Source organism: Manacus candei, unplaced genomic scaffold, assembly GCF_025592945.1.
Source record: "Manacus candei isolate 608988 ecotype Guabito, Panama unplaced genomic scaffold, ASM2559294v1 h1tg000010l, whole genome shotgun sequence".
NCBI lineage: Eukaryota > Metazoa > Chordata > Aves > Passeriformes > Pipridae > Manacus > Manacus candei.
The window spans coordinates 4,181,269-4,193,485 of record NW_026138058.1 but is presented as its reverse complement, the minus strand read 5'-3'; the positions used below and the strand labels follow the sequence as shown (position 1 = coordinate 4,193,485).

The following is a 12,217-nucleotide window of genomic DNA, read 5'->3' as shown; positions in this document are numbered from 1 at the left end:
AGCACTTATCCAAACCATCCAGGCTTTAACTTTCAGGGCTCAGAAAAAATGGGACCTGGAACTGAAACAGCTTTGGTTTGGCTTTTAAACCCAAACCACTCTTTTTTTTTTTTTTTTTTCCCCTCTGTAGTTAGACTAAAGCCTCAATCAGAAAACTAGCAGTGAATGTATAAAAACAGCACACAGTACGAGAACAAAACACTAGACACTAAAAGAACAACTTCAGTTCAGCTACTTTGCTCTACGCAGTTCTGACTTATGGAATACTGGAAAGATAGTAGGAATGTTTCCACCCAGAATTAGTTATGGAAGGAAGCAGGATCATTTTGGGAGCATGGAGCTGTATTAATGTAGTGGGAAGTCTGTCTCCACAGAGTTTCGCTGATGTTACATCCCAAATCTGTCTGTGATACATAGCTTGCATCTTGGCTGACAATAGCTGAGAGTTTGAAAACTTTTCAAGTATAGTATGTGTACCCAGTTCCACTTCATCACTATGATTCACTGCTGTGGTAATCTCCTTCACTGTCAGTGTTTATAGAAAGCCTGTTCTCCAGGTTAAAAAACAAGAATTGCTTTCATTGTTTGGCTTCTTCCAAACTGCGTCATTAATTGTATATATATCTTCAATCTTCTAAAAATCTTTTTTACAAAATCTTTTGTTTGGAAACTTCACTATTTAGACCCTTGGGTAACATCAAGTTTGCCAAAGGTCATGTTGTCTAAGGGAAAGAGGATCCAGGATGAAATGCTTTTTTTCTTTTTCCCCTTGTGCAATAATGCCTCATTACTGTTATTACTTGCAAAAGGGATGATTTTTCTATTATCAGCATATGTCCTGTACAGCACTTTCAACATTCAATAGCTGTCAAAAGAAATAAATTTTAAACATGTTTTGCTACAGATGAGTTTGGATTAACTCCCTCTCAACCTCTAAAATCTTTAAGATTTTTTTAACAGTAATTTGCCAGGACATTTTTTAAAGTTTCTGGAGCACAGAAAGCTTAGCTATTCCAATCATAATGTAAGCATTATGAGAATAATGCATAATGAAAATATTCCCTATGAAGATATGTCCACTAACAAACAAATAATGTGGAAAAAATTAAGAATATCCTAGAGAAATTCCAGGCAATCTTAGTGCATTCGTCATGAGATAAATCTCCATTTTATGAGCATTCCTCTGGTCCTTTCCAGTTCTTTTTGTCTCTTGTCTGTAATGTTTTGTTTGAGAATAGTTGCAAATTGTTTTGTCTTCTCCAGGAAGAATATGAAAGGGTTGTTGCATCTTTCCCTGGAGTGTCTTGGTCAAAGCTTTTACTGGAGAGAAGTCATATATATATTTCAAATACTGTCCTGCACAAGGTCATTTGGATGCTCTAGGACATGTCTTGAAACAAAATTGCAGCATAAAATTGTAAAACCTACCTAACAACAACTTCCTCACCATGGAAAACATCTGTACAGAACGATGATGTGTACAGAACAGTGATTCAATATTAGTGCAATTTCCTGCAAGACAGAGCCAAATTTTAGGACACCACATAGGAGACAAACATCTGCTGACTCACCCTCATCTTGCTTCATATTTGTATATTACAGTATCTCTGGTCAGTGTCAGCCTTGGGTTGCTGCTGACACATCTGTCCTGCTTTAATTACCCTCTGTGGAAGGGGCTTACACCCAGCATGAGTGAGATGTGAAAACAGGTGAAATGTCCACCTGCTCTTTTACAGTCTTTTTCCTGTGCAGGAAAGGCTGAGGTTTGGGTTGGGTTGGTTTTGGTTGGCTTTTCTTTTTAATAGTTTGAATTAACATCGCAGATAGACTCATGGGTGGGTATATATCCAATACATATATTGCTCTAGGAACAGGTGGGAATAGCTGTAGGGACTTGTTAGCTTTATTGCTCCACTGTTGTTGCCAGAAAATTACATGCTGCTTTTCCCCGGCCTATTTTGAACTGGAAGAGCTGCCAGAAGCTTGCCCACTGTTTTCAGACAAGCAGTGTATGATCTGAGGGGTGGGAGTTTTTGGGGCGGCACATCCATTCACTCACATCTCTGAGGGTGAACTAGAGCCGGCTGATTTAACCTGGAGAGGGGGGCTGTCGAGACTCACTGGGGAAGGAGCGCAGCAGGGATGGCAGAAGGCAGTAAAGTATAGGATTACCTGGTGGCTTACTTTCTCCAGAAACCAGAGTCACTCACTAGAACTGGAAAACAGCTACTCCAATCTATGGGAGAATTGACAAGAGAAGGATTGTGAGGGAGGGACCTCAAATATTTCTGCTATTTCTGTCTCTCCTCTTTTTCTGCTCTAAGTGTTGGAGTATGCTGTCCTTCTGGCTTATAGTGAAACTTCCTCTCAAGTGAAGCATCTAAATCTATGATGGTCTCAGGGAACAGAATGTCTTTTGGAAGCTCAGTGTCACTTTAGGCGAAAAGAGTGGGCATGTTGGGTCTGGGGACAGGTGCTTCTATGTTGCTGATGTGTCTTGGTGACTCAAAAACCTCCAAGTGTGACCATTCCCAGGGAATGGAGAAGATCAGCTTCCTGGGGGAGCATGAGCCGTCCTCTACTGTCCTATTTTGCTGGCAGAGGGGCTGGGAGTACTGCCTTAGAACAACATTCATTGACCTCTTTTTTCTCCTAGGAAGGATACAAGAATTTTTGGAAGGACCCCATAGTAATTCCTGGACTAAGGCTGTGCACACCACTGCAACATAGGAAAGTTACTAAGCTCTTAGAGAGCATCCAGAGGAGGGCAAAGAAGATGGTGAAGGGCCTTGAGGGGAAGCTGTATGAGGACTGGCTGAGGGCACTTGGTCTGTTCAGCTGGAGAAGAGGAGACTGAGGGGAGACCTCACTGCAGCTACAGCTTCCTCATGAGGAGGAGGGGCAGGCACTGATCTCTGCTCTGTGGTGACCAGTGGCAGCACCCAAGCAAATGGCCTGAAATTGTGGCAGGGGAGGTTTAGGTTGGATATTAAAAAAAAGGTTCTTCCCCCAGAGGGTGGTTGGGCACTGAACAGGCTCCCCAGGGCAGTGGGCACAGCACCAAGCCTGACAGAGTTCAAGAAGTGTTTGGATGATACTCTCAGGTCCATGGTGTGACTCATGGGGATGGTCCTGTGCAGGGCTAAGGGTTGGACCCAATGATCCTCGTGGGTCTCTTCCAATTCAGCATATTCTGTGATTCTGTGATTCTGAGAGAGGAAATGTAAGATGCTATTGGGTCTTGGCCTGAGAGTGGAAGAATATGTAGTAACACTAAATCTAGTTTGTCTCTGTGTGTAATGTTCTTTGTTGTGCTAGATAATTTAGAGAATTACAAACTGCACTTATGAATAAACAAATCAGAGCATTGCTGCAGGCAGAGGGAGAGTACAATATGCACATGTGATGTTATATAGTAAATAATGGGATGTTGTCTTCATGATATTTTGGCCACATGCTTTGCATGGAGGACTTAAACATTTACTAGAAGTAAAATCCATTAAGAAAGGCAATTGTTGGCTTTATCCAAGGCAGAGCATTGAAAACAGACAGCTTCCTTCTCCAGGCATTCCTTTCAAGATGACAGAAATTCCCACCCCCCCAGCTTTAACACAGGAACATGTTGACTTAATGCTTTCTTTTCACTAACAATTTCGTATTTTGGAATTTGTTGACGTACTTCTGCTGCCATCTTAATGCAGGCCCCAATTTGATCTTGAATTTTAGGGAATGGAAAATCCTGAAAAACATCCGGGCTGCTGTGAATGCAGAGGACAAAGCCTTCGCAGTAAAACGTCTCTGACATACGCCCATGAGAAGTGTTTGATGTGCTGTAAAAGACATCTGTCTGAAAAAAAAAAATAATGTTTTTCCTCTTTGGCTTTGTTGAGCAGACTATGGAAGCAAATGACACAAAGTAACCCTTCTTTTCCTCTCCTACTGGCCCCCTTTTCTGTTTGATCTTGCAGTGATGTGATAATGGTGAGTCTGTAACTTGAAAGTAATTTCTGTAAAGACTTATAGCATGAACAGAAGGGGTTTTATTTTCTGCTGCTAAAGGGAGATCAAAGTATGATCTAGAGATTAGACCTGTTTAGAGAGAGAAAACTGAGCAGCCTATTTCTTCCTCTGTCACTGAATTGCTGCATCAAACTGCACAAGTCACTTAACTTCTCTGTGCCCTGGACCTTTGCTGTGTAATGTAGCATTGAGCTCTTGTGCTAATAACAAACGTTTTGCATGGCTTAATCATAAATGATTGCCTATATGCTAATTAGCCTCAGTCAGTGCAAAGTTTATGATACTTGTTTTCAAACTTTACACCAATTCAGGGGACATGAGGGCTGTTTTTTTATCTAGTTTTGGTCACAGCTTGCAGGAGGGGAAGGAAGAAAGCACTGAGATCTGCAGAGGAGTTGAATGCAATGGCACAGTTTGTAGGCTGATGGGAATTTCTGGGCTCAGGGCTGTGCTTTGCAAAGGATGCTGGCATCAGAGAAGCATTATTACAGTGTTTTATATTGGCCTGCATGAGTTTAAACAACCAGCTGAGCTATTAGCAGCAATGTACACAGTGCAGACCAACCTTCCAAATAAGTCCTGTGTCTCACACTGGCTGCACGTGACTTTCAGGCACTGGGATTTTGCTGTTTGCTACTCAAACTAGTTCAAATAACACTAGCTGAGGTATGCTGGCCTCCTCTCATGGCTGTAGTTTGGAGATGGTGCTTGCTCGTGAGCTCAAACTGGCAAATGAAGAAGTCAGGTCTGCACCAATGCACAATCCTCTGAAAAGTAATCGACTGCCCAAGCCCTCCAAATACCAGGGTAAAGCTGTGTCAACAGTTGTCTCCCTGACAACCCTGTGAGCCCTCTTACACGTGGAAGAAATCGGTCAACACCAGTCCAGAAGGGAAAAGAACTTGTGGAAATCCCTCTTCTCCAGGCAAGGCTGCAGTTTTGCCATCTTTAAAGAGAGAAAGATGTCAGGAATGTCCCATTCTGTGGCAACACTGGAAATTTAATCTGTAAGTACATGCAAAGGACATGTGATTAAATCACAGGTACAGGAGCAATACAATGCTATTCAGTGTGTGAAAGCAGGCTCACATCAGTTCTGCATTTTGCATACAGGCAGCCTGAGAGAAGAGACCTCTGCTGCAAAATGTCTGCAGTCTGTGTCCCTGGAGAATCAGCTGGAGTTGAAGAAAACTTTCAAATGTTTCATGCCTCTGTGAGGGAAACAGGAAAGCTGCCTCTTCCCAAGGTATCAGCAGGGAAACCCAGGAACAAGTAGATTAACAGGCACTGTATGGTGCAATGTGCTATATTATTTTTATTTTGATGCATCTGAGAAAGAAGAAAATTCCCTAAATTTCCCAGCATGACATAGCAAAGCAAACCCAATGAATCCCTCCAGCAATTGCAACAGTGTTTTCTTGCCCTCTGCCCTTTGTCCTTCTAAGGAAAAATGTTGGGTGGCATATAACATTTAAAAAGTTAATGACAGGGTAGCTGCTAAAAGCTAAGACTTGCAGCTTTGGGTTGCAGGAGCAGACAAACAGGAGGGCAGCCTGTTCATACCAAATGTCTGAGAGTACCTTATTCAGGGAAGCACTGGCAGACTATAAAGTACTCTGTTAATTATTGTTGACATTGCATAGAGAGCTTCGTGCTGTTCTTTCTCTGCCTGCTTTGACTTAATTTGTTTGAGAAAGTACTTTTTCTGTGCTGCAGATTATGTAAATTCATATACTCTACTGCACTGACAGATGTGTCTTTGTTTTAGAAGAAGCCATTATTTTTTTCAGGGCTGAGTGTGAATGGAGCATTTCACATTGGTGGCTTCCAAAAATATTTATAAAGTGAAGCCGAGTAGCTCAAAATATTTTGCCCTCCTACACTGACATTCATAAGCCTTTATAGCAGTGTTATCAAAAGCATTTGCAGTGGAATGTGCATGAGTCGGCCACAAAGACTGGGTTAGTCAACAAATGACTGAAGGCACACATTTTAGTCAGCTCTCCCTCACACAACGTGCAGCAGAACCCAGATAACACAACTGTAATCAACAGGGCAATTATTCCATACTGTGGATAAAAGACTATCTTATAATGATCCCTTGCTCTCGTAACTCCTGCATGTCTGAGGAAACAGGATGAAGAAGTAGAAAGTGACTAAAATTCCCCTTTTTTCCTCTTTCTGCTGGTGAAGTACAGTTTGACTGTTCACTGACTGCAACAGGCAGAGCTTGTTCTGAGGCATGATAGCTGCTCATGACTCTGATAGTCTGGCTGTGAACAGTGACATTGTTTGCCTCGCTCATTTCCATTCCACTTCCACTGGCCAATGCCTAGGTGTCCTTCAACTCACCCTCCAACTCACTGATACTTCCTGAGTATGCTGCTAAGAAATGCAGCATGCTGCATTCACTTGAGTAGAGAGAAATGCTCCCTAGGAGCACATAAATGCATCAGACTTACTCATAGCTTTCACTATATATTAAAATTACCTCTCTGCCAATTGATTGCAATGACTTCCATAGTCTTCGCCACTGTATTGAAACCGTGGCTTCCCAGATATTTCTTCCCACAAGGAGTCATCCAAGAGAACTACACCCGCAATCAGTGGCCTGCAGCTGCAAGCAGAAGAGTGTCTGACTAACTTCATTAGCATGGGGACAATAATTGACACACAGTGATTTGAACAATAAAATCGTATGTGTTCTGTGCCCATTCTCACCTTTGTGCATTTCCATCTTTAAATTTTTAAAATATATAGTAAATAGCAGCAAGTCCAAGGAATTCTACTTGTAAACCCACTAATTAATGTTAGCTCTGTTGGCTTTGCTTGGCCCATCTCTGTCCCAAGGAATGGGGCTACATACCGCACTGAAACACTCTGATTCTCCTCAGTTGGCAAATTAATAGAAAAGACATTTTAAACAGTGTGAAGTCTCCCCAGTTGCATTAGTATAGCAGGAGCTCAACAGCAGGAAGAGGGAGGGTCTCTCCTACACTACCCCAACTTCCTGAATATGAGCTTGCCATGATGAAAAAAGGTGAGCAGTTTTACTCAATAATGAACAGGAACTCCAACCAGTCCCCCTTCTTCGTTATTTAGGAGATAAAATATCACTCTAGTATGCCCCATGATTGCACCCTGAGTAGGATGTAATTTTCCTTTAATGAGTATAGAAGTTTCTTTCCTCATAATCCTCGCATTATTTGGACACAATCCTTTTTTGTACATTTGCATTTTTCCATTGCTAGATGTTCATTTTTTTAATTGCTGATGACTGTGTGAACCTTTTGTTTTCTATATGCATTGTTAATTCTGTGGTATTTAAGCATGTCAAAATGAAACCTGTCTCAGCTGAAGATAATTTTCAGTGGAAATCAGTCACTGATTTCCTTCTTTTTCTGGTAAAAAGCCACTTATTTTGGGTTTTTTGGTGCCTTTTGGAGGCTTGTGCATTGAAATTACTTCTCAAACTTTGAAACAGGAAAGAACTTCACACTTTCAAACATGTATTGCCATGTAATTTCTACCCTGTATCTTATAGCTTGCAGCAGGTGAAAAAGCAGTAATGGGTGACAAAAACTGCAATAAAAGAAAGAAACGTGGAGAACAGTAACAGCAGACACATGTGGTGTATACCATGAAGTATTAATTTCCTTTAATGAATTTGTAGCTTAATTAAAAAAAAAAAAAAAACAAAACAATAAACTAAGTTTTCCCTGTTGGTCAGCACAAAGTAAGAGAATACTTACAATTTTGATTAAAATATAATTGAAGAAGCTAATCCTCTAGTATTTTGTGAACTTGGCTTGAACAGAAAAGAGATACAGAGTTTGCCTCTAATGTAACCATGGTGAGGGAAGTGGGAATTAATATGACAGATCACTTCAGACTATCTGAAGAACTGGGTTATAGGATGAGAGTTGACAAGGGTGTTCTTCTGGCACGAGGTAGCCCTCCAGATGAAGGATGACGTGTATCTGCGCAGAATGCATTTGTTTTTGATGGCCAAGCCATGACTGTGAAGTAGGCTTCCTCTCCTCTGGGACCTTATCTCAGATTTCACCAGCTCCTACTGCAAGTGAGGAGCACCTTTCTTTGACCTTGGCATTTCTGGCATTAATGTTTAGGAGCATGCAAAATCTCAAAACAAACACTCCTCTCCTGGGGGAACAGATAAGTGAAACAAACATGTGACAGGTGATAGTGACGTTAATTAATGCATGACTGGTTTGCACGTATATTCTGCTCTCACTGAAGTTGTGAGTGGCTGCAGAAGAAAAACAGGTCATGTAATGACACCAATGTGCCTGATGCACTAGTGAGCAGGTACACAGGCACATGGCTTGACACAGACACAATGCTTAAAGATGCTTGATTTCCCAAGAAAGCCCCAAACTTTCATGCAGAAGTCTTGCTAGAGCTTCCAAGCTTTGTAAAAATTCAGTTTCGAAAATCACCTTCCGCCCAAAAAGCACAAATGAGGTTTTGCAACCGGCCCGTGAAATGTTCATCTTCGCATTGCAACATGGTGACTCTGTCTTGAGAAAGCCTTTTTTGGAAAACATTACTTGGGATTGCATGCTTATGCTTGGTAGGTTTATAGCCCCTCATGTGAACCACCTTTTATCGAGAAGAGCATTGCCACTGTCCCTCATCAGGTAGGGACAACATAGCAGCTGCAGGTGTGTAATGCTCACTGAGGTATCCAACTGCATGGAGAGATAGGAGAAACAGGAACTGGACAAACTGGTTATAGAGGCTTAGTTAGGGGCTCTCTGGTGCTGTGTCTTGTTCAGGCAGGCTATGAAACCTGCTGCGACAGAGTAGCTTCAACTGGAAAGGGCCTTGCACTCTCATTTTTTTTTAATCTTCTCTCACCCCTAATTTTTGTCCTGATCCCTTCTCCCCTTTTTATAGCGTTTTGTTTGAAAGAATACACTGGCAATGCCGAGTGCTGCATTGGAGGGAGGCCCCAGTTAAACTGGCTCCAGATGTGCTCGAACTGGCCTGGCTGTGTGCACCGGAGAGCAGAGCCTGCCTCTCGGGCTGGGAGCAGGCACCCATGTGCCAGGCGATGCACGTGGCTGGCTGCCACAGTTACTAACCTAGTATTAACTGCATTAATTGTGGGCATAAACAGTGTGTGGTGCCAAGCATGTCACAAGCTGATTATAAAAGCTGTGGTGTAGGCAGAGTTTCAAATTGTGCTTCACTTTTAATTTCCAGCGCCTTTCCCTACCCCCCTCCCCCCTCCGAAATTCCTTGAATGTGTGTCTGTGTATTTACGAAAACACAGACGTGCACCCAGCGGGGAGAGCTGTCAGGTTGTAAATACTACGGGTGTACCTGCGGACGGCTGGGAGCGAATTGTCTGCGGGCGCCCGGAGTCGGGGCGGGAGCGCCCGCAGCCCCCGGCGAGGGAGAGCCCCCTTCGCCTCCCCTGCCCCCTCCCCGTCCCGTCCCGTCCCGTCCCGTCCCGTCCCGTCCCGCTCCGCCGCTGGGCGCTGCTGACCTACTTTTTCTGCATTTCTCCCCACACTGCCCAGACGCCTCCTGCGCATGGGGCTCGAAGGCTTTTAACCCTTCGGAGAGCAGCAGCAGCAGCAGCAGCAGCAGCAGCACCCCCTCATCCCGCTCTGGTCCCGGGGGCTGGAGCCAAGGGGCTCGGGGGGAGGTGGCGGCTTGTCGGGCAGGGCCACCAAGCGCTGTCCCCGCAGCACCACCCATCGGGAGAGTGCGGGCACGCACCGGCTGCATCGCTCTAACAAGCGATTCCTGCTCGCTCGGTTACTGCCCCAAGCTTGCCCGGGCTTGGTGTCGAGTCGGCCGTCAGCAGCTCTCCCTGCAATTCTCGGAGCAGCGGATCTTTACCAAAACAAATAGTGTCCGCGATGAAATATGAAGTAACCGAAATTCGAAGAAACGGTGCTGTTGCCGCCTCTGTGCAGTGCAGCCCCACCTTCCCGGAACGGGCCAGGTCATCAAAGCGTTTCGGAAAGGCTCTGCCCTTTGTGGCTCGTGCTCTGGAACTTTGTCTGGGAAAGGCTGTATGATTATGGTGACAAAATTCGTCTGGCGCAGCGTACTCTTAGTGTGCTGGCTTAGTGTAAAGAGCACATGTAAGTGCTTTGTATTTGACCATGTGCTTAGCGTGGTCAAATGGTGCTCAGTATGATATCAAGTGGATAAATTGCAACTCGCTTTTGGATTGCAATTTACCTCTCTGCATTTCTGCTGAAACAGTGGAGTCTCTTTTGCTCTTTTTAAAAGAACGTTAGAGGAATATCCCTTTAGCTGGAAAGGGAGAAGATAATACTCTCACATTTTAAAACATAAAGCTCTTCCTAAACAGACCAGAAAGTAAAATGTTCTGAAATTAAAAATTTGGCTTGGGTGCGCACCTTTTAGGCACAGAAATGTTTGCTTGTTTTGAAAAGTGCCTGCTGGGTTTTAGTAAAGGTTAGTGGACATCTGCTTAACTTGTCAGTAAAGCATTCCCTCAAGTATATAAACATGTCTGAGTATACAAACAAATCGCATTCAAGTACATGCAGATAGGGAAATGGGCAATTTTCTTCTGAAAAAGTTAAAGCTTCCCTGGTGCAGCTAGTAAAACTCAGAAAAAAAGCAAAACTACTGGAAAACGAGTTTCTCAGCACCATGGATTTCATAGGCCCAGGACCAATAGGCAACCATGAGGTAATCAAGCTCTGTGGGCACTGTGACCCTGGAGTAAGGCCTATGGGTCACTCTTTTGGCTGCTGTGTTGTTGAAGGATGGTGGGGATAGGCAATGGGCCCTGTTTCTGTTCTAGAGGAAGGCCACTGAGAACTTTGATGAGAGCATTCTGTGTTCTGAGAGTGGACTGTTTTGTGTGCTTAGCTGTGCTCCATTGCTTTGAGATGTTTCCCACTGAGAATATCTTGGCTGTTAGTGGCTACTGACCTGTTTGTAACCTTTGTTCTGCAGAAGTTTTATTCTGAGTGTGTTAAGTGGAGAGTTGCAGGGACATCTGGGCATGATCTTCCCCCTCCCACAAAGGAGGCACCTTCAGTCAAGCCTTGGGCTATCTAATGGTATTGGATTATCCTTAGCTCATGTAATACCGTCCTGCTGCTAAGGGTAATAAATAAATCCCCTACTGACTGTCAGATCTTTCAGCAGCTTGGATAGGAATAACTGCTAGGTGTCAGCGATAAGGCCGTGGTCCTTGGCAGGGCTTTAGGGGACTGTCCATGAGATACTGGAGTAATTCCTGGAAGAGTAGGATTTGAAAAGGGGGTTATAGGTATTTGTTTACTGAAGTGGGTCAGGGTGCTGCTGCTTCCCATCTGTCTTTCTCAAAACACAGAATGAATATTGGGTTGCAAATAACTGTCACCCAGAGGTATGAATTAGAAGGACTACTGGGTACAGCCAAGTGCAACCCTCTACCTCCTTTGCAGTTGTCTCTCAGCAACTATCCTGGTTAACAGATGGTTCAGTCAGAGTCTGTTTCTTTTTGAGCTTGCTTTCAAGCAGCTGTGTACGAGTTGCAGTGAGCAGTAATGTGCAGGGAAAAAGAATTTGCACTTTAAACAGGGAGTAAATTTTAGGTACCCATCCAAGCAGAAAAGTAGATACTCTGCAGAGTAATTGGTAGGCAAAAACCTCTCAGCTCAAATTTAGTGATCAGTTTACTATCACAAAGCGATCTTTGATTTTCTTTTACAAACACAAATTATTTTTACATCATTAATGATTAAGTCAAAAGTGAATAATGACTGCAGGAGTTGGTCTTAGTGACAGAGTTCATAGGATAAACTTACTAAGGGGAATTTTTTGCACGTTTTTAGATTAACTCAGAGAATCTGTGGTATGGGAAGTAAAAATGATGTTGAATGAGTGCCACCAAGTGTTTCCTGCAGCGTATGAAAGCCCAGGTCTTAAGTGGAACAAAAAACAACATTACACTACAAAGTTCTGTAGTTCTGAGAGGAACATCTCAGAGACAGCAAATTCTGTCAGAGTGAGAGGAGTTAAAATTATTATTCTCTTGGAGTGCAAGAACGATGTCTGGAGATCTGATGGGGTGAAATTTCTGTGGCAGGTGCAGAAATACAGACATAATACTGACAAACATCCAGTTTGTCTATCTGTTCCATTCTGTGTATCTTCTGAGTGAGTGCTCAGCAGTCACACTGTGCAATCTTTG

At 43.4% G+C, this 12,217-nt stretch overlaps 1 protein-coding gene across 3 annotated transcripts in view; it reads right to left on the bottom strand.

Moving 5' to 3' along the window:
* Nucleotides 1-9,912, bottom strand: part of LOC127466549 (uncharacterized) — a 48,944-nt gene extending 39,032 nt beyond the window's left edge. The window contains exons 1-5 of one of the 3 annotated variants that reach the window (XM_051777437.1): nucleotides 9,536-9,912; nucleotides 6,512-6,637; nucleotides 4,879-4,966; nucleotides 3,680-3,847; nucleotides 2,173-2,236 (exon numbers count right to left, since the gene is read on the bottom strand). In XM_051777437.1, the coding sequence (XP_051633397.1) occupies nucleotides 2,210-2,236; nucleotides 3,680-3,847; nucleotides 4,879-4,966; nucleotides 6,512-6,637; nucleotides 9,536-9,780 (654 nt within the window). In that variant the 5' untranslated portion in view covers nucleotides 9,781-9,912 and the 3' untranslated portion in view covers nucleotides 2,173-2,209. Of the gene's footprint in view, nucleotides 1-1,428; nucleotides 1,513-2,172; nucleotides 2,237-2,844; nucleotides 3,848-4,878; nucleotides 4,967-6,511; nucleotides 6,638-9,535 lie in introns of those variants that run through there. The other 2 variants (XR_007902777.1, XM_051777436.1) reach the window with 2 other exon arrangements.
* Between the last annotated feature and the right edge of the window lie 2,305 nt (nucleotides 9,913-12,217).